The sequence below is a fragment of the Cryptomeria japonica genome, chromosome 10 (genome assembly GCF_030272615.1).
Source record: "Cryptomeria japonica chromosome 10, Sugi_1.0, whole genome shotgun sequence".
NCBI classification, from domain to species: Eukaryota; Viridiplantae; Streptophyta; class Pinopsida; order Cupressales; family Cupressaceae; genus Cryptomeria; species Cryptomeria japonica.
The window spans coordinates 65,985,004-66,010,592 of NC_081414.1; the positions used below are offsets into that span (position 1 = coordinate 65,985,004).

The 25,589-nt window shown below is 37.3% G+C and overlaps 1 protein-coding gene across 1 annotated transcript in view; it reads left to right on the forward strand.

The window, feature by feature from the left end:
- Window positions 1-533: 533 nt before the first annotated feature.
- The window catches only part of LOC131033254 (cytochrome c oxidase subunit 6b-1), a 49,392-nt gene continuing 24,336 nt past the window's right edge, over window positions 534-25,589 (forward strand). The window contains exons 1-4 of the mRNA XM_057964425.2: window positions 534-689; window positions 23,489-23,722; window positions 24,316-24,407; window positions 24,551-24,632. Coding sequence (XP_057820408.1) covers window positions 654-689; window positions 23,489-23,722; window positions 24,316-24,407; window positions 24,551-24,632 — 444 coding nt within the window. The 5' untranslated portion in view covers window positions 534-653. The remainder of the gene's footprint in view (window positions 690-23,488; window positions 23,723-24,315; window positions 24,408-24,550; window positions 24,633-25,589) is intronic.

The window sequence follows — 25,589 nt, forward strand, 5'->3', positions numbered from 1 at the left end:
TATTAGGTTATCTCGTAGTAGAAAGAGATGGAAAAATTCGAACTTTGATTTGATGATTTGAATTTTAAATCCACTACAATATTGTGAGATTGAACTTCTTCAATCCCGAACTACTAAAAAATGAGTCCTAAATTAAAATGATAATTTTGAGACAAAAAAAAGAATTCATGAAAGTAAGTCAGAATGAAATTACAATAAAGATAGGATTAATATATATTTTTTTGATAACTGAGAGTAGAGCCAAACGACCTCAAGCTCACATCATGATAAAAGCTCATCACTTAAGATAAGGCAAGCCCTAAATACTTGGGGTGATGGAATGGACTACAAATAAGCCATAAGACAAACTTAATTGAAATGTGCTAATTTCATCATTACAAATTAATACAATTCCACGTGCCAAATCACTAAAGGACGAGACATCGAATTTACCCCTGTCAAGTTTAATTAGCGGAATTGACTTTGCTATTCCTCCAATCAACTAGTGCCAACTATCTCCTTCTACACACGAGAAGGGTAGATAGCTATTGGCGGATTCCAAACCATCGTTAAATGTTACCAATAAAATCTTTTTTAGTTCGTTGGTCGCAGTTTTCTCATTCGTTCTTTCCGGAACGCCTGCATTGAACCCGAAGGATTGTTTGGAAGCAAAAATGGCCGCCGTTGAAGGAAAACAGTCCATTAGCGAGGTAAATAAAGACAAATGCTCTTTAGGGTCTTTCTCGGTCCTGAATTTGTTTAAAATTAATTTTCTTTGCGATTAATTTAATCTGTTCCCATTTGGGCATTCGAAATCTCACATGTCAATTGGGGAAAACAGCCGTAGTAATTTAGATTAGTCGGCGTCTCGATCTTTGCGCGATCATCGTTTTCGATTTGAATGTTATGGGTGTTTGGGAGGCGGATTGGCCTCTGGGCTGGGATTTGGCATTTGGATCATATACGATGTTGTGTAGTTATTGATACAGTAGAAATGCTGTAGATATAATCCTTTCCGAATGACTGCATATTTCTTTCAAATATTGTGAGCACTTCAATGTTAGGAATCTTTGCCTTAATATGGCTTGAAGGGAATGCAGATGATTATTTTGCAAAATGGTTTCACAGGATCTTATTTATGACGGCTTGATTAGATTACATTTGGGGTTTTCCCATTATGGCTTCAGAGCACCCAACTGCAAGTATTTATCCATTTATAATACACGTCTATACCTAGTAATGTTTATATGTATAGATGATGATGACAACTTATAGCCTTCATACTTTAGAGCCTATCAAAATGTATCATTTAGCTATACAAATTTTGTGTTCTCCGCGTATCACAGGACTCTTATTACCATTATTTCAATAATCCATGTTTCTAATCTCCTAAGAGCTGAAAGTGTTATCCTCATGATCGTTCCCCACATGCAGGCGTACACATGCTCAACTCTCAAGTACATACATGTATATTTCTGTCTATATACACATCCATTGTAAGTTTTTACATATTCTTACTTATAAAAGGTAAAGGTATTTGTACATATGTTTATACAAATACATATATACAAATGATACATATACAACCTATATTTATAGGTATACATATGATACAGATATACATATATAGATATATAGATATATAAATATATATGTGCGTAGACATTGAAATCTTGCATATGCTCTCGTCCACATCATTGTCTCCATCTTGATATCTCACAACATTCATCTATTAAAATATTAACTGATCCAAAATATCAATTTTTTACAACATTCAAATATTAAAATAAATTCGAACTTAAAAAAATTGAATAAAAAACTCACCTCATATAGAGTGGAAAAGATGAATTGCATAAACATAACAAATTTAAACATAATGCAATACCTCTTGACAAATGAATACGCTTTTGTAAATGATAAAAATGTTTGTTGCTTGCTTGATAGCATATACTTGCTTCAAATTGAAATGAGGAAATGATGGATTTTTTTGATGAGATGGATGAATGGCTAGGATTAGATTTTGGATCACGAGTTTACTCTATTAATGGTGAAGTGAATGTGGAGAGGTGGTAGCTATTTTTAGCTAATCAACTCATCTTTTTATTTAATGGAATTATTTAATTATTTTGATCAATTACTCAACTGATTTGATTTGATTTGTTTACTGAGTTGATTTATCATGATTTTTATTAAATTAATTTTGGTATTTAAATTAATTAAATAATAAATTATTTGATTTTGATAAAGTGGATCAATTAAGATAAGATGAATTATGTTAATGAGTGGATGTCGTTAGGTGTTGAGATGGGGGAGTGGTATGGTGATGAGCATATGTGAGATTTCAAGGTCTATAATGTGTATGCACATATGTGACACACACACATATAGACATTTATAGATATAGATATGGATATACCTATAAATATATATGTATATTAAATATATAGAAAGCCATATATATTCTTATGTACAATTGTATGTGTATATATATGTAGAGCAATAAACACACCTTGCAATAAATATTTAGGCTAATAAATATTGCATACAATAACCAAGTGTTTAATCAAAATAACCTAGATAAATGAGCCAAGTCTAGAGAAACTTTTAAACATACACTAAAATAAATGTTAAAATTGACAAAGTGGGATAGGCGTGCTAATTTTTTATGTGACAAGGAATGTTTTTTCATAGCACATACTATGTCGTCTAACTTTGGAACCTTGTATTGGATTTGTGATAATGTAGCTTAAAAAATGCGTAGTTTTATGTCCAAGGTCAAATCCGCATGTGCCTTCTTGATCCTTGTATCTTGTTTAATCAAGAAACTTTTTAGCTTTGTAAATTTGGATTGGGTGGTTCTTAAAGCACCACTAAGACTGCCATCAAGTGGAGGAATCCACAACTTCTCTTGATTGTAGATAGGTATTATGTACTAATTCAACAATGTTTTGAAGAAGATTGAAGATGTGCAAACCAAAATGCTAAATACGTATATTTGTACTTATGTATGTAGATGCTGATGTAATGCTCCTTTGATCGAATAACGTTTTGTAATTGCACTTGAATCTCGTTAAGTGATTTGTAAATGACCTAGGGCCTTATCCTTTTATACAACACCCCATCATTCAAATATGAATATTTCACACTTGAATTGCTAGTTGGGATCAAGTTGGCTTTGCCCCATGATTAAATTTTATTTCTTAGCAGTCTTACCCTAGGTTTAGATGTAGGAAAATTAAAGGTTGGATCTGTACTATGGAGTGGGGACTCTAATAATTGGCAATACAATACTCAAATGTTAATAATTAATGAAATTTGGAAGTATAAATGAAAATACATGATTGTTCAATGCACAAGAACCATTCTCTATATTAACTTGTTAATGAATAACTAGATGTGGAACGCTCTGTACTAGTTGTAACCATGTAAGAAGTATTGTATGTAAAAGATGCATAATTGAAACTTGAAGCAGGTTTTTTGTGCTAGATACCACTGATGTTAAATGTTTGTTATTCTCTGTGTTTGTTCATTCCTTTATCAAGAAGTGGTGGCAAATATCCAATACCCTCATTTTCTTTACTTTTCTTTAGCTGAAATGGCTCAATACTATCATTCTCTTTAAGTCCAAGCCCCCTTCCTTTGTATCCAAAGTGGAGAGAAGAACCTGCACTAGAAGTGCTAGTCTTTGATTCGCTGTCACATACAAAAGCTGCTTTGGAATTTGTAGTAATATCATTCTTCTTTGGTTGCATCCAGTCATATGTAAATGGCTCCATATATAAATGAGGGATATTAAATTCATGATCATCTATCATATGTCGGCCCATGAAAGATGGGTAGATCTTGGCATTCACTGACATAGGAGGCACACACATTTCTTTTGAGACACCAATGCCAATATTGAACTCTTGAGATTGGTAGATCTTGGCATCCATTGCCTTTTGGCCATTGGTGAAAGCCTATCTAAACCCTATGAAATTGGGTAGCTTGGTGACATTTATCATATACATTCTATTGTTGAAAGCCAACCAACCTTATGATATGATTGAATACTTCTTTTGGCAGAGTATGCTTCTTGACTCCTATCATGTTGGAGCAATGATAAGCTTATCTATGAGTGGGTCATAGGTTTTACAATTTCAGTGATCACATTAGGATGAGTGGGACAAGCTACATTAAGAGGATAATTATCCTCTACCTATGCTCCCATAGAGTACCTTTCTTAACCCTAGTTGTGATGCCAAGAAGTTAGCTCCTATATTGATCTCTGTTCAACATTGTCACATTAGAGGGTACAAGAATATTGATCTAAAACATATTGTTTGGAGGGTTTGCAGCCTACTCTAATTAATGGAGTTACATTACCCCAAAGGGATCTATTACACTATACAATTGTTTTATAGGTCTTGGAGTCAATTACTGATTCATAATTAACACACTAAACATCTTCACATGAAACACCTTTCCTCTGAATGTTTACATCTCCTCAAGTGTTTGACACATCACCAATCAAATGTGAATACACCAAGTGCACCTACAAGAAATATTGCCCCCCTTTGCTCCTTGAAATCAAATATTATTTATACATAAACCAATACAAACCCACATGAGTTGGCTTTTATTCAAATATTATACATAATCCAATACAAACTCACAAGAAATCAAATTCCATTCACTTCATTCAATTTTATTTAGAAAGGCAGGGGGCGTTGGCAAAAATGACATAATGACTCATAATAAGGGTTGAATAGCTGAACTGATTTGGAGGATTTTCAAAGAGCCGGAGTCTTTGTGGTCTAAAGTACTACAATGTAAGTATTTGGACACATGTACTCCAGAGCGTATTTTGACGATTGCCAACCCCCCCAATGGTTTTGCTCTGGAACCATATGATTAGGAGCAAGCATGTTATCACTGATCATCTCTTGTGGAGAGTTAAAGATGGGAGGATTGCAAATTTTTGGATGGATTCGTGGAACGATTATGAGAGGATGATTGACATCCTTGGGATGATAGGAATTAGGGAGAGGTTGACTCCACTTTGGGGGCACAAAGTCAGAGGTTACTTGGAGTTTGTTGAATGGAACGGGTTCTATATCACAAGATGGAAAAATTTGGTGATTTTGAGTGAAGATAGTCAGAAGATCCTCAAGTCAGAATTGGACAAGCGACAGGTTTTGATCTTAGACGGTCAAGATCAAATTTTTTGGTGTGCGGCCAAGACAGCGGAGTATTCGACTAAGCTCGGATATGAGGTGCTATGGAAGGATTGGGAAAGATGTGAGTGGCGTACAAATTTGTGCTGGCATCCGAGCATCTTGCCAAAGCTGGAGCCTTCTAATGGATGGCTGTTCAAAATAGAATTTTGACAGGGGAAAGGTTGATGAGTTTGGGTTTTGTCGGCCCTTTTAGATGCTCAATATGCTATAATCATGTGAAAACGATTATCTTTTTGCCCAATGTGAGGTGGCCCAAAGATGCTAGTATTTCTTTTTTGTTAAGTTAAATTTCCAATGTCCGCTACTAGGTAGTTTGAAAGAAATTTTTACTATTTGGCCAACATTGAATAAAGGAGCGATGTGGGGTGGATTATGGTATGCCATTTCGGCTACCATCATCTGGACTATTTGGAAAGAACTAAATTGTAAGATTTTCAATGGCAGGGAGAATAGTACATAGGGAATTTTGGTCAAGACGGAGATAGCCATTTGTGAGCACCAAAATTCATTTGTGGCATCAAGGAAAGTTAATGCTTATTCTTTATGGGATGATTGCATGGTGTAGACATGGCCGCATCTGATCCCTCCAAAAGTGGCGTCAATACAGAATAGCAGGGCAAGATAAGAGGCACGTTGAATTTGTTCTCCTCATGGGCGATTGAAGATGAATTTTTACAGCGCCTCACGAGGAAATCCCGGCCCATCAGGCGCAAGATTCATCGTTTGAAATGACAAGGGAGCTTTGGTGTTGGGAGGATCCATAAAGCTATTGATAGGCACAAACAACAACACAGAGTTTGCTGCCCTCTTGTTTAGTCTTAGGAAATCTTTGGAGATGGGTCTACAACAAAGGTGACTCTTTGAATGTAGTCCAAGCCATCATAATAGGTTCATCGCCAAATTGGAAGTCTCGTATGTGGACCGAGAGCATATTGGTTGTCCTCCGCACTTTCACAGACTTCACGATTAGACACATCTACAAAGAAGCTAACAATGAAGCGAATTTTTTGTCAAATCATGTGATCAACTAGTTAGAGGTCGAGATCATAGCTAGAGATTTGGGGGCTTGGTGTGGTCTGAATCTTGGAAACTTAAGCTAAGCAAAGACAGATCGACATAATAAGCAAGGAACCTGTGAATCCATTTCACCGCTTGGCGGTGGCTAGGCTCTATCTATAAATTGAAACCAAAAGAGGAAATAAGATGAAGATTGAGACAAAATCGACTATGGCCGCGTTGTCTGAGCATGTTAATGTTTCAAGGGTCGAGTGTGAATGTGACTACGGGTTAGTTACATTGCAACTAAAGGATGTTTTCTCCGTTGAAGGTGACGCGGCGGAAGACGTCGTGAGGAAGATCTTGGGGGACCAGATTTTGTCTAGGTCTCATACTCATAACGTTGCCTTATTGGAGCGCTTTATATACAATGTTGTCAGAACCACAGGGGACTTTGCGGTGACCGAGTGGGCAATCATGAGGATGGTAACCCTAGGGTTGAGGGAGGCCACAACGACAGCTTTGAAGGGACTAAATCCCACGACGCATACAAGTTTGGTGGTTGATGCTTTTGATGTGAAGGATCTACTGGAGAATGTGCATAATTTGAGACTATCAAGGTGCTGAGAGAGGGGATTGTGGATAACAATCTGGAAACATATGAGTTCATTATGTGAAACAATGGGAGTCTGTTCCCATCTGCACAGATTGAGAGGTCCTAGGAAGTCATTGAGGCTCTCCGTACTCTGTTGTTCTCTTTGTGCACTTAACTATGTAAATCTCTTTGTTTTTAAAGGAAAGATAACTACCCCTAGGTAGCAATTTTCTTTAAAATTTAAAAAAAAAATGTTATTTAGAAATATATTATTTTTTAGATAGAGATTAAACCCATGGTAGTAGCAGTATCCTAGTTTTGAGTACATGGCATTCCAATCATAAAGCTTAGCATACCATTGATCGCCCAACATGTATAAATGTAAAACACCATATATTATTTTTTAATAAGCACTACTTACCCATAGTTGGGAAGGGCCATCCTAAGGTATTCATTCCCTAACTCAACATAGATCCAATAGCATATTAAGAGTAGGTAGACCATCCATACGTTATAAGAGTTGTTCACACCCATAAATCATAATGGATCAATCCAACATCATCATTAAATGCAAGTTAGTAGGTTTCCATAACTCATTCATAGCCAAGTTGTGGCCAAGTTTATCATGGCTTTACTTCTTGGAAGGATAGACCTCTCAACTGTGTAGGGGCTACCTATCCCTTCTATACATATTACCAGGCTAAGACACAAAGCCATAGGGATTAATACATAGACATAAATTGTTTGAGTTTAGACAAGTTTATGGGCATTCTCCAACATTCACCTCAAGACAAGCCACCACAACAAGTCTGTTTGTGTTTGTGTCCACCGAGCAAATCACCAATAAATCTTCCAGATTTCGCAGCTCTAATCAAAACTTCTATAGCTTTCTTCACAGCCTCTAAATTGTTTAGATGCCCTTCTGCAACATATTTTTATGTATTGGAGCCTTTCTATTTATAAATTCTAACCTCATTTCGAAAGCCCCAATGCCATAAACCAAATACAATTCTACCCTTTCTAATTCAGTGGCCAGCTTAAAAATTCGATTTTCCAATTCCTTATGGAATTTCATTGGCATGCACTGTCTGTGGGTGGCCCCTTATAGCTTTAAGCTTTGCTACTTCTAAAACTTCTTGGAGGCCAAGTCTATACCCAGGTTTGATGTGGAACAACACTAAGGAGTGGATAACATCACAACTCCTTCGAAAGAACTAAAGCTCGAAAACAAATTCAGTGGCTATAACTGAATCAATCTTGTTTAGGTCATTACCATTCATAAAATATTTTCCTAGCACTATTAAAATAGCCTCCAGAATGTCCTCAAAACAAAAATTAAAGACTTTTCCCATCTGAATTATGGAGACTTTTCTTGGTATGAAACTTCATTCCTTCCATTGCTCATGAGCTGTAGAAACAGTGGATAGTTAGGAAAACTCAAATCTGAGAAAAAAGCCATGAATCAAAAAAGGCAAAGATGGATCTCATAGTGTAGGGATGAAAAGCACACCAGCCCAAATTTATCAAGAAATAATGCCAACCTCAGGCAAACCTTCCGGATGCCAGCTTGATGACAGGAGCCAAATGTCCGTTGTTCATCAATTTGAAGAGTTGCTCTACATACAAAATCATGAGCAGTTAATTTCAATGAGTTGCGGGCATCTGTGATCAAGATTACAATGTTTCACAAGGGCAGAAGTCATTGCAAACCTTTCACTTTTGCAAACTGTGTTTAATTTTTCATCATACCACTCTCCAATGAACTTGGAAGAAATAGCCTCTTAAGGCTTGTCAATCTCCAGGTTGGCCAAAGAGTCAGCAATCATATTCAACTCACTATGGCAATGCTGGCATTCAAAGTTGATGAAGGAATCTAGCAATCCCCAGCCTAGCAATACCCAAGACTCTTTAATATATTGTCCAATCTCTGGTTGAGAGCTGATCACCTTTGAATTGCATTGATCAATATCATCGAATCTCTTTCTATTATAATTTATGACAAACTGTTCCGAGAAGCCACAGGTCAAAAACTAGAGTCTGGGTTTCTGCTTTGTTATTAGTTCCCAGATTTAATTTCCTGGAGGTAGCCATCACTACCTTGCCCTTGAAATTGTGGATGATACAGTCTGCACCTGATAATCCTGGATCAAGCACTGCTACATTGAATTTCAATTTCAGAAAACCTGAGGTGGTGGTATGCACTTGATTTTTAATCTGTCTACACAAGCAGTATGAACGCCAAAAGCCCCATGAATGGGAGTTTGTAGAAGCAATTGTTAAAAAGAAAGAAGCGGAAGAAATGTAACTCACTATGCTATCCCTTACTACAAAAATTGATTACAGTGATGTGCCCTGAATTATGTTATCTCATTTCTGTCCTTTGCCTTTAGTTTTAGCCAATGTTATATTACAAGGCATAATAACCATTCACTCAGATGGTATGCAGATGCTGTCGAATTTTCAAGCAACTAAACTTGTTTCCACAACTTTGTATGGGATCAACCAATCAAGATAATAAAGTGCAGTCAGGAATGATCATGTTTCGTTTTATCTTATAAGATGTGAAAACTGCCTGTCTTTTGTATTGTTAGTTGTTTCATTTGTCTGGTCAATTCGTCTTTCCTGAGTATTGGTTTCAACTTTGAAAGTATGCTTCATACAATGAACCGTGCATATTGTAATTTGTGTTTTTGACTTGTGCTATAGTGTGTATTTCTAAGCCCATTTGCAATGGATTTTGTACAGAGAATGTTGAACTAAGGCGAGTTGAGGTTATTGCATTAACAAGAAATCAAGAAAACTCTTAGAAGTGCTTTAGTTTAAAGGGATTCTTAGGGAGTGCACATTTTGAGATTGCTGACCTTTTTCAGTTACACTGATACATTTTGCAAGATGATAATCTTGTAGCATTGATATAGAGAATGATGCCCAGGAAAGATATCTACGATTCAGCTGCTGGTTCAGGACTTTGAGCAAAAAGAAAACTTAGGATCTACAACTTGGACATAAATAATACATCTTGGGGTTCAGTTAATCAAATTTGAACCAAGTTTCAAGCATTTGATAAACTTCTGATGTTTAGGACTGTATGCTTTCATAAAGTCTCTCGTCATTTATTTCTTACCAAGCTGCACTTGGGTCGGTAAAAATAGACTGTGATTTTGGCAATTCATATTGATTTACTGTGTTTCAAGAAAATCCTGGACTATGTAAGTTGAGTCTTCAGAGACTTTAAGCTTTCACAGACAACATCAGTTATATCCTAAGTTGCTGGTTCTCGTATGGAGGATCCTGGTACAGGTTTGTTGGTCTGGCTAACCTTTTCTGGGTATCCATACAAAAACATCAAAAAATTATGCAGCCTAAAAGCATGAATTAAGATTAGAATAACACACAGTATTGTATAAACAACATGAAGTTGAATGTCATTTTAAAATTTAAAACATGCATTGTAAATATTATAAAATATTCATCTTTCAAACTTCAAGTTCAATATTAAAATAATAATGTTAAGTTCAATAATTAGTTTTAAACTTTTAATCATCAAATGGATTTTTAAATCATCAATATCATCATCATTATTGACATTAGATGAACCACAAGCAGTGCCAGTGCCATTGCCATTGCCATTGCCATTGCCATTTGCACTAAATTGTGCTGGCTTTCAAACTCCTCAAATGCTATATGCTGGGAAGTGGAAGCATCCAAGTCAGAATGTGCTGGCTCTATATCTCAAAACTTTGTGTCCCCTTCCTTGTAATCACGTTGTTTGTGTGAAAGGAGATGCGAGTTGGAATGTACATATAGTAAGTTTTTCGCTTTTGGTGTTTCATGTGTTTTAGAAGTCACTTTTACGGTTGAGGAAGAATTCTGGGGTGCACAGCCGAAGTCAGGAAAAAAATAAAAAAAGCACCACTGTGCTAATGGATTTGCCATGGGTTCATCTGGTCATCTCGGGTTTGCACCAGATGAACCTGAATCTAATATGCCACAACCTGCCTGAACCCACAGGCAGACCAGACTGGAACTGGGATTCGGCCTGTCCACAGGTGCACCCCGTAACATAGGTAAAGCATAAATCTTCGGGATAAATCTGTGTGACAAGTTTTCTGATTGATATTTCAGGTCACTCTGTGTCTCATCACCAGGACAGTAGATGGATAAGGTTTCTGTTAGAGTTTTCCAAATAGTTAACTATAGGTTCCAGGTTACCTGTGAGGTACCTTTTCTGAACAAAAATTTAGAATTTGCATGCAACTACTTTATAAATAACTACCTATTGTGACCATTTCACACATCGCCCCATCAAAATGGGGACCCCCTTTTTTTTTGCTCAGGTCCTATTCTCTTAGTCTAATATCTCCCTCTTGCAAGAGAAATGAGTGAGTTCGTAGCTTCTAGATATCATGAAAAGTCAAGTCATCTTGAGTTCAACTGAAGAGTGTGAGAGACTGCTAGATAGGGAAACTTCAAGTGCCCCCCTCCCAGAGCGAATTTCACTCTTGTTGCCTCAAGTTGAGGAAGAAATCATATTCGAGATGAGTTTTGAGGTCTTATAGTAAGACATGAGGTTCAACCAAAAATGCATTTTCAAACTAATTCAAGTGCTTAAGGTTGAGGGCGAAAACTTCAAGTGCTCCTCTTGAGGAGCGAAATTCACTTCAAACGCCCTTAGTTGAGAGTGAACTTCATGTGTATAGCATTTGGAGTGAACTTCATGTGTACCTCTTGTGGAGCGAACTTCATGTGCCCCCTCCCTCAGAGCGAAAATCCCTCGGAAGACTTCATGATGAGCATGACATGACGCATTAAAGTTGAGAGAGTAAGTGTAAGTGAGCGAAGGGGAGTTTAGTTTTGATTTGAAATTCACTTCAGCTGCATGACCTCAGGAGTGAACTTCAGGAGCATCACCTTTGGAGTGAATTTGCCTTAGAAGCCTTGTTTGAGTGCGAATTAGTTATAATGAGTGAAGATAGTGAGCATGATTTCGATTTGAAGATCACTTCAAGTGCTCTTTCTTTGGAGCGAAGTTTACTTCATGTGCTCTTTAATAGGAGCAAATTTTTCCTTTTATGCCTTCATGAGTTAAGTTTGATAGGCTTTCATGAATGAATGAATAAAAACCTAAGGATTGAATTGATGAAGCAATGAAGTGATTGAGGGCGAGCTCAATTTTGATTTGAAATTCACTTCAATTGCATGCAAGTTGAAACGAACTTCATGTGCATGAGATCAAGAGCGAATTTCAAGTGCAGAGGTTCGGGTGCTCCTAAATGAGAGCGAATTTCCTTCATTTGCCCAAGAAAAGATGTGAGATTGTTTACCTTGAACTGATTTGATGTTTGGAAAGAGTAATTTTGAATTAAAAAGATGAAAGGCGAGATTTGAAAGTAACTTCATGTGCACCCAAATCAGAGCGAACTTCATGTGTATGAGAAGTGGAGCGAACTTCATGTGTTGGCCTTCAAGAGCGAACTTCATGTGCTTGGGTTTAGGAGCGAACTTCATGAGATCCTTGTTGAGAGCGAAATCCCTTACGTTTCAATGCACTTTCAAAGACTAATCAAACACTAGTTTGGCGCCAAATATAAAGTTCAAATTAAATGAAAACGTGTTTAATTGTATCAAGTCGGCCAGCAAGGGTAAAACAAACTTAATTTTATTTGTTGATACATAATAGCTTTGGTAAGATAAATGAAGTCTCCCATTCAATCATCTATCTCATCGATAGATAATTTCAGATCTCACTGATTATTCCTTTATCTGATATTTATGTTATAATTACTCTCCTTATTCTGTCACAGCATCTATCAATTATGTTACTCATGCAAACTGATGATTAAATTAAGTGCAAACTATTAAACTGATAAACCGATAATGATTGGGTTTTGTTCTAACCCCCCGATTCATTATCGGGTTACCATTTTAATTGCCACTGTATATATTAATCGGGCTTAAACCAAACATAGAAAATATTAATGTTCTTTCTCCACCTGCAACAAAGAAAAGAAATCAGATTTATTATATTGTGAAATAACATATGCTTGAAAAGAAAAATTACATTGAATATAACTTGCTCTTTGAATTGAAAATTGAAATACATTTACATTATTAAGTCAGGTTGGCCTACTTAGGAAAAGACACAACCTTTCCTTAATTGCCTATAAGAAGGTATTCAAGCATTCATTTCCAGCATCAAATCAAAACGATTCCTCCTATAATTAGCGAATTTAAGAGCAGCAGAGTGTTGGTGTTTGTTTTATCATCTACCAAACATTAGAATAAGATACCTGAAGGTATTCTATCCTCTCCTGAAAAATCACTACTGATTCCAAGGTCTATATGTGTGAACAAACGACTTTAGTGAAATAGCTTCTTGGGTAGTGTATGCTGAAAATCTCAAGGGGGACTTCCATTAACAAATGTCTTTGAACTGTTGGACTTAGACGGATTTAGCAATTTTAGGCTCTTTCTTTTTTAGGTTTTCCAGGGTTTAGACTTTCAAAAAAGGAGAAAAGAGATAGGGTTAAGAAGGCTGATCTAATCCTACGAACTCCAGAGACGGTATCAACTGGGTGCTCTCGGGAAACCACACTTTGCTTCGCCACACTGAGGACAACTACACAAAGTGGGTGCAATCTTCAATGGGTTGTGCTTATGATTGAAATATTGGCATGCACAGAGGATAGGCTCAAACTAACTTTGCATAGTGAAATGGAAATCATCCATTCACCAAAAGTATGAGCAGAGATACACCGTCAATTAACACTTATCAAATCCTTCATTCAATTTAACAACATGAAAGAAAATCTAAATTAACTTTAACTAAAGTGTTGAGGAAATTGAAACCGTGCTAATCATTCAAACAATAGAGATTACGAAGCCTTAAGAGAAAGCGCACATGCAATATTTTATTCGAAAATGACCTTCACGCAACAATATGTCAAAAACCTCACACTCTCCAAATGAGAGGAGGTAGCCTTATATAGCTTTTAAAAATCAATAAACGACCGAGATCAAATAGTGATCAAGGGCCCAGATTGAAATCTACAAACCCTAATTAGGGTTTCCCAAAACTAACTACCCTCGACCAATGAGAAAATTACATTTGAGACACTTGTCCTTGAAAATAGAAGGTTGTTGCATTGTGAAGTGTGTCCTTCTAGAAGCTCCTGGATAAGTCAAGTTCATCGAACTTGGACATGCTGACTTGGAACAATCTGATTGGTTGGAAGATGACAAGGCACCACCTCAACGTGTTGGTTGTCTTCCTTGAATTCTCCAATTTGTGTCAAGAAATTGTCTAAGTATGGAAATTTGATTCCTTCTTGTCACCATTTGTTTCTGCTTGTGAGCTTGTCTTTTTTAATTTCTTCAGGAGATGAAATCCTTCAAGAAGTTGGAAATTTAGCCATATTTTCACCAAGTCTGAGAACTTTTCTTTCTTGATGCCTTGAGATTCTTTCAAGTGCCTCGAATTTGGAGAAGAAATCCCTTAGTGAATTATTTCTCCTACTTAGCCAAATTTCGGCCCTCTCTATGCTTGGATGAACCTTGCTCATGGTCCTGTCTTCAATTTTGAATTTGGCTTGAAACTCCATTTGTGTTTTCTATGACGATCCTGCCTTCAGCTGCTAATTTATGTTGCGTGGGAGGAGGGTAAAAGCTCTAGATAACCCCTTGCAAATATGAAATGATGGGATCAAGTTGTTCAGACATTCGCTGTAATCATGCCCTCCTTCTTGATACCCAGAAATTTGGAGAAGAATTTCTCCATGCCTTCATCATAATTGAGGAAACTGAATTTTTCTTTGTGAAACATTTCCCATACTTAGCCAAATTTTGGCTTATCTTTACGCTCGGATGAACCTTGCCCGTGAACTTGTCCTCAATCCTCCGTTTGGCTTGAAACTCCAGCTGCGACCTCTAAGATGGTCCCGCTTCTACTACCATTTGCGACCTGTAAAACCAAAGGAAATTAAGTTAGAAATCAGAACTTAGATTAAATATTTAGGGTCTTGATGACTAAGTGGTGGGTATTCTCACTCTAATCTTGATACTTAGTCACAAAAAGATGGAATTTTTCACATATAAACTCCACACTTATATGATTTCAATCCAAAACCAGGTCTTATAATCTTGAAAACCCTCATCCCATTCAGTCCAACATGATCTTTCTCACTGAAAATCTGGATAAATCCACTAAAATCATCTCCAACGAATTTTGAAAACTCAGAGAATGTAATAAATCTGCACTTAACCAACTTCACCTTCAATGGGGAGAGAAGAAAAAGACAAGAAGACAGAAAGATCTTTAGAAAAACTCAGAAGATTCGAATGATCTGCCTCCTATTAGCTGGTTATACTCCAAAATCTGTCAGCATTTATGAAGGACAAGGCTGGAAATGATGATTAATGCCTCCAAAAATACGCTCAACCTGTGAAAACCTTCTTTGAACCTCCTTCAACCTGCAAGATAACTCTGAAATTTGCTCTTAATTTGCTCAGAAAGTTCGAACTTTTGTTGTGTAATAATGAAAGGAGGAATGTCTTATTTGGATTAGAGTTGGGTTTCACAATTAGAAACACGCAAATGCACTTCCATTCTTGACTTCAATTTGACCTTGCTTATAGAAGAAGTTTCTAATTTAGTCATTAGTTGGCTTGTCATCTCTTCAAGTTCGAAAATCTTCTTGTTGTTCACAAAGTGCAAGTTTCTAAATTGATTTTTAGTCCATAAATTTGAACTTGATCTTGAGATATCTTCTTTCAAAACTTTCTAATTCTTTCCACAGTTCGAATTTCCTAAAGATTTGGATGACATCACCAAGGAATATTCTCCTTTCCTTAATACTTAACTAGTATTTTTGGCTTCATCTTTGACTTAGGCAGACTTCATGAAGTTTATTTCTCATTGTGTTGCAAGGCAAAGTCGGACTTTTATAACTTTCCTTATGTTTATGTGCACTTCATGTCTTAAATTTATTACATTTCCCTCAAGGTGGACTTTTTTGAAGTATCACCAAGGGCGGAGTTTAAGTGTTGCTTTGAAACCATCTTCTAGGCAGAGTTTGGAGAGATAGGCATCTTCCTTCATCACCTTAGGCGGACTTTTGAGAGGCTTGCACACCACTCAACCATCATCTCATAGGGCGGACTTTGTTCCACTTGATACCTTTGGCACATGAAGGCGAACTTTTAGCTTATGCTTCAAGGGGGGCGGAGTTTCATGACCACTCCCAGGGCGGACTTTGAGACATGACAGCTTGCTTGGGCGGAGTTTTGTGAGTTCACCAAGGATGGCGGACTTTTGGTATATCACCAAGGGGGCGGACTTTTGAAGGCTCTCTCCATGGGCAGAGTTTAGAGAGGCTTTAAGAGGTTTGCACACCATCATGGGCGGACTTTTGACTACCTTCTCAAGGCATAGGGCGGAGTTTGAAGCCTTTCCACCAAGCATGGCGGGCTTTAGAGTGACCTCAACACATGGGGGAGTTTGGAAGGCGTTCTCCATGGGCGGACTTTGATGCCCCTTCCTTAAGCATGGTGGAGTTTTATACTCCCTCCAAGTGGCGGAGTTTTGGAAAGACACCAAGGAGGGCGGAGTTTTGTGCTCCCTCTTCATGGCCTCATCACCAAGGCGGACTTTGAAAGGTATCTCCAAGGGGGCGGACTTTAGGCACCTCTCCAACATGGCAGGCCTCAAGAGGGCGCACTATATATGAAATATAACATTTAAGTTTATGCCTTAAGTTATATTTCATATATATTGTCAGGATGTTTGAGAGTGGACCTCCAGGAGTGATAATGCAAAATCTATTTTTTGGAGGATTCTTCAATTTTCCAGACTTGGTCAAATTTCAGGACCAGGATGGCATTCCAGACTTAGCCAAATTTCAGTTCATTTGAGGATCAGGATGAAATTCCAGACTTTGATGATTTTTCGAGCTGATTATCCTTTGAATGTGCCATGACCCCCTAAATATAGGAACTTAGCTCTTTAGGTCAAAACTTGGAAATTTTCGATAGCTTTCGATGCATGCCAGTGCCACCAGTGCAAACCCTAGGCCCCCATTCCGAAAAAGAAAAAAGCAGACATCCCTAAAAAATAGGGAAAACTTTCTAAAAATAGCCATACCGGGAATTGGGCTAAATATGCCAAAAACAAAGCTTCCTAAAAAATAGGAAAAAGCAAAAAAGCAAACTTTCTAAAAATAGAAAGTTGTTCAAATTCGTTCAAATCAATTGTTTTCTTCGTCCTTTGGCCTTTCTAGGCACTTTGACGGTATCCAGACTTTGTTATCACTTGGCTTGCAAAAACTGACTTTCAATGTCTAGGACTCGAAGCGTTCAAAACTGAGCAAGGCTTGGCAAAACTGAAGCGGAAGGCCACGAGCACTAACAAAAAATCCTAGAAAGAAGGAAAGAAGGGTCCCAATTTGCAATAGGGTGATGTGTGAAAAGGTCACAACACAGAGTAGAAGCAATTTTTTATCATCATCAATATCAGCGAATTACATCACTGGTGCAGCGAAATTCATCAAGAAGGTGGCAAATTAATTCAGCAAGGAAGCATATCATCAGCGAACTTTGACCATAAGAAGGACGGACTTATTCAATAGAGGAAGCATAAGAGGCGAGTTTCATCATCTAGCATCAAAATTCATTTGAAGAGCAGTGAACTCCTTGGCATTATTAGACACCTCTTTGATCAGATTTAAGGTTAAATATCAAGAGGAGCAGAGGTAAGTATTGTGTTTTGACTGATAGAGGATCAGGTATAGGTCTGATTGAAGTCAGATATTGATCTTTTCATTACTAAAAGATGCAGATGGGTGTAAAATCAGTCTTATGTAACATTTAATTTTAGATTCATCAGAATGTAAGATTGATTTAAGTCGATATTGTGGGCTATTCATTATCATTCTCATTAGCAAATAAGTTTAATTACATTAGTATCTTGCCTATCTTTCACCATTATCCAAATTTACACTTCTCTTATAGGTGAGGGATGGCAGCACCTAAACCAAGTGGAACTGTGAACCGTCAAGCGCTCATCAAAGAAGACTCGAGGAGTGGTGCATTAGAAACCAAGATCATGTCTCATTGGACTAGAAAAGGAGACACCAATCTCGGGAAATTTGACACCAAGAAGTTCTGAAGCCCGTTGTACACAAGTGAGCCTACTACTACAACGAAGAAGATGATCGATAGCGGAATTATAAATGCAGCTGGCTTCCCTTCAGCAGTGCAATGCTATGAGTTAATCATTGAATGTGCTCAACACTATGATTCCCCCTCAAGAAGAATAGTGGCGAAGGATGGAAGAGTACTTGCATATCTCTCAGAGACAACAATTAGTGAAGTATTTCATCTACTTGAGCCTAAGGACATGATCTACGCAAGTGAGGAAGGAGCTAAGTCTGCCCATGATGATGATCTAGAAGCTTGTTCAAGGATCATCGACAAGTTTTGGTTATTGAAGAGTAGAGATGGTAAGAGTAGATGCCTCGATAGATTACATAAAGTGGACTTCAAAGATGAATTCAGAGACTTCATCACCCTACTTCATCGAGTGGTTGGTGCACCCAAGGCTTCATATTTTGAGGACTGGATGTTCTACTTCATAGAGACTGTCACTCATGGTAAGAACACAATCAATTGGGCTAGGCTTATCAGCAATAGTATCGATCTATAGCTAAGAAGACTAATGCGCTTGAGGACATTCTACATGAGCTCCTATGTTATATACTCTCTTGCAAGGAATTACGAGTATCTCAAATTGATGTATAGAGGCATAGTCGGAAGAGGACCAGGCGAAATAAGAGTGCATGAGTGTTATACATAGCTTCATCATTTGACTAAACAGCACCATAGGAGAGTGAATAATGCTTTCACTATGCACATCACGAGGTCGCTTTCAGGTGGACTTCAGCAAAGACTCTCTCCAAAAGCTTTACGTATCTCAAAGATGAATTCAGAGACTTCATCACCCTGCTTCATCGAGTGGTTGGTGCACCCGAGGCTTCATATTTTTAGGATTGGATGTTCTACTTCATAGAGACTGTCACTCATGGCAAGAACGCAATCAATTGGGCGAGGCTCATCAGCAACAGTATCAATCTGTAGCTAAGAAGACTAATGCGCACAATGACATTCTACATGAGCTCCTATGTTATATACTCTCTTGCAAGGAATTACAAGTATCTCAAATTGATGTATAGAGGCATAGTCGGAAGAGGACCAGGAGAAATAAGAGTGCATGAGTGTTATACATAGCTTCATCATCCGACTAAACAACACTATAGGAGAGTGAATAATGCATTCACTATGCACATCACGAGGTCGCTTCGAGGTGGACTTCAGCAAAGACTCTCTCCAAAAGCACAAGCATTGGTTCAACAATATGGTGCATGGTTCATCCAATTCCCAAAGTTAACTTATATCAGAATTCAAGGATGTCCTTCTCCTCCCTACATGTTGCCACACTACCCAACAGACATAATATTGCTACTTGAGGTGGTGAGACAATTGTGGCATATGTCAGTGCATATAGGCACAAGCACATAACCAATATCTCTTTTCCTATTTCACTTGAAGACTCTATTGAAGCGGTGTCCTCTTCAAGCAGCTGAGAATGCCGAAAGAGAGGTAGCCCTATATTCACTCAAGCCATTCACTCCTAGAGATCACTTTCATCCATATGACAATGTAAAAGGAATTGTGGGAAAGAAGTATGGACACCAATGGCAGTTAGAAGACTATTGGATGAACATTCAAGATGATGTGGAAGTGAAGAAAAAGATGTATTCTAGGCTACCTCTTGATTTCATTAGGAAGTGTAAGTTGTTTAATGTTGCCGATCAAGTACAGGATAGCGACAAATATCTCCAATCAGCCTATGCCAAAGAAAGCAAGGAGATCCAGTTCAATTGGGCTGACTTGGAGGTCACAGATTTGAAGGAGTCAGTGAAACGAGTCTTGGAATACACTCGCATATGGATAGACATTCAACATTAGAAATTGAAAGAGCAGAATATAACAATAACATTCCACTCAGAAGCAAGGAAAGACAATGAAGATGATGCAAGCGCTAGTGGAAGTGCTTCTCAATCATCGCACTTAAGAGGTTTGAAGAGAAAAGATGATTGTGGAGAAAAGGAGTCATCAAGGAAGAAGCATAAATCAAATTCCAGTCATCCTTCTAGTACTTCCTCCAAGCATGAAAAAGAGTTAAATCAAGATGAAAGACACGAAGAACAGAGAGTGGATAAGGAATTGAGTCAAGGAGCAAATGAATCAATGGAATCCACAGTACACAATGATAAAGGCAAAGAGAAGTCATCACAAGAACAAGAGGATCTCACTCCCCACATTCAAGAGATCAATGGAAATGAAGAAGAAGACAATGATGAGACCACTTCACCACCTAGAGATGAGTAGACACTTGAAGAAACACAAGTTGAAGAAGGGAGGTCATCTATTCTTGAATGGCTTAAGGAAAGGCTAGCCAAAGAAGTGATAGTAGTTGATGAAGAACCAACATATGACTTAGAGATCCTTCTAAGTCGGACTCGAGAAGTCACCGAGAAAAAGAAAGCTACCAAGATGTCTAAGGTGATTAGAGATGATTCGGGTTCTCGAAAGTGGCAAATAGCTACTCCAATGGTCGACAAGTATGAAGATGCAATCACATCAGATGAATATAATATGGAGACTATTGATTTGGGTCCCACTCACCTCCGAGCAAGCCATAGGTGATGCAAATGATTCATTAAAGGCAGATAATGATATGCTTAGAGCAAAAGTAGAGAAGAATAAAAAGTTAGAGGAGATAAGTGTGTGGAGAAATTACTTCCAGCAATTCCAAGAACCGTTGAGACAATAGAGTCCAACAGCTACACCACCTCCCTTGCTTCCCGCGGAATCAGTTGATCATATGGAGAAGATGAGGAATTCAGCACAACTGATGGACACATGGATAGAAGACTCATATACCAAAGTTAGCAAGTTCATGAAGGGTATAATGAAGACACTTGATACAATGATAAAAGTCCTTGGAAGGACTCATGTCCTCATAGAAGCCTACATTTGCTCATACTAGAGACGTCATCATTCTAGTATTGCAAGTAATAAGGAAAACACCCAGGGAACTCTCATCGAGAGAGAAAATAAGAAGAGAAGGATCCACGCCCAACTTTCTACATTGAAGTAGTCGACTTCACACAAAGAAGATCATTTTTGAAGATATTGGAAATGGGTGCAATCAAGTTCAAGATGATATGCATCTTATTCATGATAAGATAGTAGAAGTAGCACAAATCGTTTTGGAGAAGAAGATTGATCCTAGGATGATTATAGAAGCTAGAGAATTGGAGGAAAGAATAAGAGTTATCTTTCATGGGACTGATGGAATGATCACCAAAAGGCAATTGGATGATATGCTTGCACTCCTAGTATTGGCCAACAAAACACAAGAGATCGAACCTGAATAGGAGAATGCTATCGTCAAAGCCTTCGAGGAAGTCATGCACATGGAAGAACAGTTGAAGACTCTACCCAGAAGTTCCGATGACTGAGATAGAGGGCATAACGACCAGATTCATTGAATATGCCAAAAGGGAAAAGGAGAAAGGAAACAAGATTCTAGAAGATAGTTTGTTATGATCCTACGTGGCAATTCATTTTCTCATTGGAGGATGCTTCCTCGATTTCTATGCCAGCACATGTTATTTTCTCATTGGTTGATTTCATGATAATGTTTATCTAGATAGGGTTTCATTTGTATCAAACCCTAATTAGGGTTTAGGTGGCTAAATCCTGGCCCTTGATCTTCATTTGATCTTGGCCATTCATTGTATTTGGGAGTGATATATAAACTCCACTCATTTCATTTGTAAAGGAGTTAGAAGTAATAGAGAATAGAGAGATTAGAGATTAGATATTAGCTATAAGAGATAGAGTTCAAGAGAGATAAGAGAAGGACTTGAAAAATTGTTGTTACTTTGCTTTTTTGGGATTAATAAAACATTGAAGTCATGGTGTTTCTATTCAATCCTTGAAGCTTCTTGCATGGTTTTTCATCCTCTCAAGTCAATCTTTGATATTAGTTTAAGTATTTAGATTGAATGATGGAATGTTGTACTTGATTTATTGTGAAGCTCCTAATCCATACCACTAGCCTCTTGCTGATTGTAAGTGCGCCTTGTGTGGTCAACTGGAATTATTGAAAGTGCTTAAGTTCAATTGTTGCTTAATTGCGGATATGCATTCAAGTGATGGTGTCTATGCTTAGTAACGATTTGAAAATCTTCAATTGTCCTTAGAAGATTGCACTAGTTTTGGTAGAGTTGTTCTTGCATGACAATACTAAGACTAGTAGAGTTTCACTTAAATCATCCTTCATCCATTGATTCCTAGGATAGCTTAGTACCTCTCGACCCTCATCTTTTGCCATTTTTTGATAAACATCTAGTAGTAGTAGAAAAGAACTTCATTGCTTGTCATCCTCAAAGCACTCCATAAAGTCTCCTCGTGTGAAAGGCCCCTCGATGAAACAACAATCACAACGACCACTCGTGCTTATCCACACGTCAAGACCTGACATACCAGAACCTTGGAGTCGTCTCAAGTGATCCTTAAGCTAATCTTCAGCATTTGAGTAACTTTGTTCAAGAGAGGATAAGATACTTTTGGGTATTTTATTCTGTGTTCGCATGTGCATAAAAAACTCATCAACACTACCCATTACAAGTGACTAGCCACATGTATGGTTAGCCTCTACAACTAATTAGTTTTTATAAAGCAAGACAACAAGACCTTTGTGCAATTAACTACCTAAAATACTTTACTAATGACTATAGTTCCTCTTTTTAAAGTTAGTTTAGCACCTGTCTCCAAGTTTGGAATAAAACTGAATTGTCATCCTTGTTTAAAAAATTTGGAGATTTTTCAATTTCTACTACTTTTGTAAGCCTACTTGTATTGTGTTGGTCCTCTATTGCTAGAACTTGGTCTGATCTAAGCAAATGTGGTGTTTAATAGACTCTGATTGCTCCACTATTGCAGGTTTTGTGAATTTTCCAAGTCTTTTAACCAATTCATTCTCCTTTAATTGGTTTGGATGGCTCTCCCCTTTTCTCCAATATAATTTTTTCTACAAGACAGAATGAAGGAAGCTCCACTATCCAACCTGAGCTTCATATATGATTAAATCTTTAGGTGATTTTAGAGTTTTTCTAAGAGATATTTAAGTATACTTTTTGCCCCTTTTCATAAAATTTTAGCAATCTTGTTGGAAATACCCTCATATGGTACAAATGCTTGTGATCGGTTGGTAGTGGCCTCCTTTTGGCAACCTGCTTTTTATGCACATTCTGAAAAGCTTTTGCTATTTGTTTCCTTCTGTAGTCAACCCAATGTTCCTAACAACATCCTCGAAATGTTTTTTGCTCTATTGACATGATCATCATCACATATATGATATATGGATTTCCCTAGAGGCAAGGGTTTTGATAACACCAGCTTTTTGAGAAGGGTGACAGTGTAATTCAGTTGTATCCAGAAGCTTTATTGCTTAATCATATTGACTTTTGTTTGTTTATTTCTACGTAGTGGACTTAAAAGAGTTTGTAAGGCAGGGAATTTGAATTGGGTGCTAGTCGTAAAAATACTGACTTAATTCACTTATACTGGTTAGATGTATCATCTTAAGGAAAAGGAAGAAGTTGTAACTGGTGAAAGCCAGCCGCCTGCAGAGGAGGTTACCAGTGAAACAAGTGCTAATGAGGAGGAAGCAAAAGAAATCCCGACAGAGGAAGAAATTGTTGCAGATACAGAAACCACTGTAGAGAAAGAAACTGTTGTAGATACAGAAACTGCTGCAGAGGAAGAAACTGCAGAAGAGGAAAGTGTAGAGGAGCCACGACTCAAGGTATGTATTACTACTTTTGGGTTTGTCTTAATTTTAACTTTTGCTTTGCACAATGTTGCATTTTTTTCTGTAAAGCTCAAATTGATTGTTTCATGGCATGCTATACATTTTTATTATATTTGTTTTTTCCTATTCTAGTATATAATGCATACAAATAATCTTTGTTAAAAGACAGTTTGTATAAATCCTGTAGGCTCTATAATTTTTAAATGAATTTGGATATGGCAGAAGGCGCCTAGAAATAGAGAACATGAGAGGACAATAGAATACATTATATAACAGGAGAATTCAAGGAGAAAAATGTATGAAAAATAGTTTAGGTTAGCTTTATTCTTGTATTTGGAATTTTGGACAGTTGCATGCTAATGCATGCAGTTTCAGGTTCTAGCCTTGTTTTTATAGTGATATTCACCATTTTGATTATGCCTCACAGTTTGCACACTAGCTGGAAATGGGTTAGAAACTTGGAAATGCCATAGACAGTTTACATCTCTTGTTGTTATCTTGGGGAAATAAGTGCAGACCTTTAAACTTAAACAGTTGTTTCCTTCTGCCAAGGATGAAACTAACTTTTTCAAGTTGTTGAAAATCAGGTAGAAGACATAAAGACTGCTCCTGCTGATTTTCGGTTTCCTACAACTAATCAAACTAGGCATTGTTTTACTCGCTACATTGAGTATCACAAGTACGTGAATTGATTTTTTATTCCGTCTTTGTTTTGTTTGAGCAATAACTTTTGCACATTGTACTTCTACTCCTTTTAGAATGTGTTTTCTTCATTCATCTGTAGATACGGGGTTAGAAGTAAATTACATGTTCTCGTTGCAGGTGTGTAGCTTCAAAAGGTGAAGATGCCAGTGAATGTGACAAGTATGCCAAGTATTATCGTTCTCTTTGTCCTGGTGAATGGGTAAGCATATGATCTGCACTTGTCTTTCCAATCCTGTAGTTTAAGTGTTCTTAATGCCTTCTATTCAAATTCTCCATTTTAATAATTAAAAATATATTCTTTTGTGAACAAAAATATTCACACTCTGTTCTAATTCAGAAATATAAAATGTTGCAACAATTATGGAGTTAGACATTTTGAAGACAATTATAGTTGCAATCTCTGTTCTGATGTGTGCTCAGACTTTTGGGATAGGAGAATTTTGGGGTACGAGAACTTAGTTCTCTCATAACTGTTTTTGATGTAAAATGATGTTGAATTGAGCATTTAGAGTATGTCCATGGGACTGAAATCCTTAAGTGAGGGTGGATCAAAAGGAATACGTTGAATCCATATTACTTACATCTCTGAGTCTTTGATGGACATTGCTCTGATTATTTCTTATCTTCTGAGATTTCATTGGAAGAAACTAGTGCAAAAGTCATGGTTAGAGCTTTGTTTTGCAAAGCAAATGAGGTAATGCACTCACTTCATGAGTTAGTTAAAATGCCCAAATTAGGAATAAAGTAAGACATCAACAACAAATGGCTATTATAGATGTGGATAGATTAACAACAGAAAGATGGAGAGAAGCTCCTACAGGCTGTTAGCTAAGATGGAATGAAATCCTGCCATTGTTGAAGGATTTGGTTTTGTCAAAAACTCACTGTTCTAATGTGAAGATTGAGTTTTATAAGGATACAACACAAATTCAGGAACTTTAATGTATAAGATTGAGGTTTCATTTCCCCCATTATTATACTATCCTATCCCTGGTTGGACTGGTAGGATTGTGGTCAATTCTGATGCATAGACCAGATAGTGACAATAGATTGAAGAAAACTAGGGGTACTACCATGTTATAGATGAGCCCTATTCGGGACCTTATGATTTCAGAACAATGTGCTTTTCTGCCATGAAATCCCATTCAAGATAGAG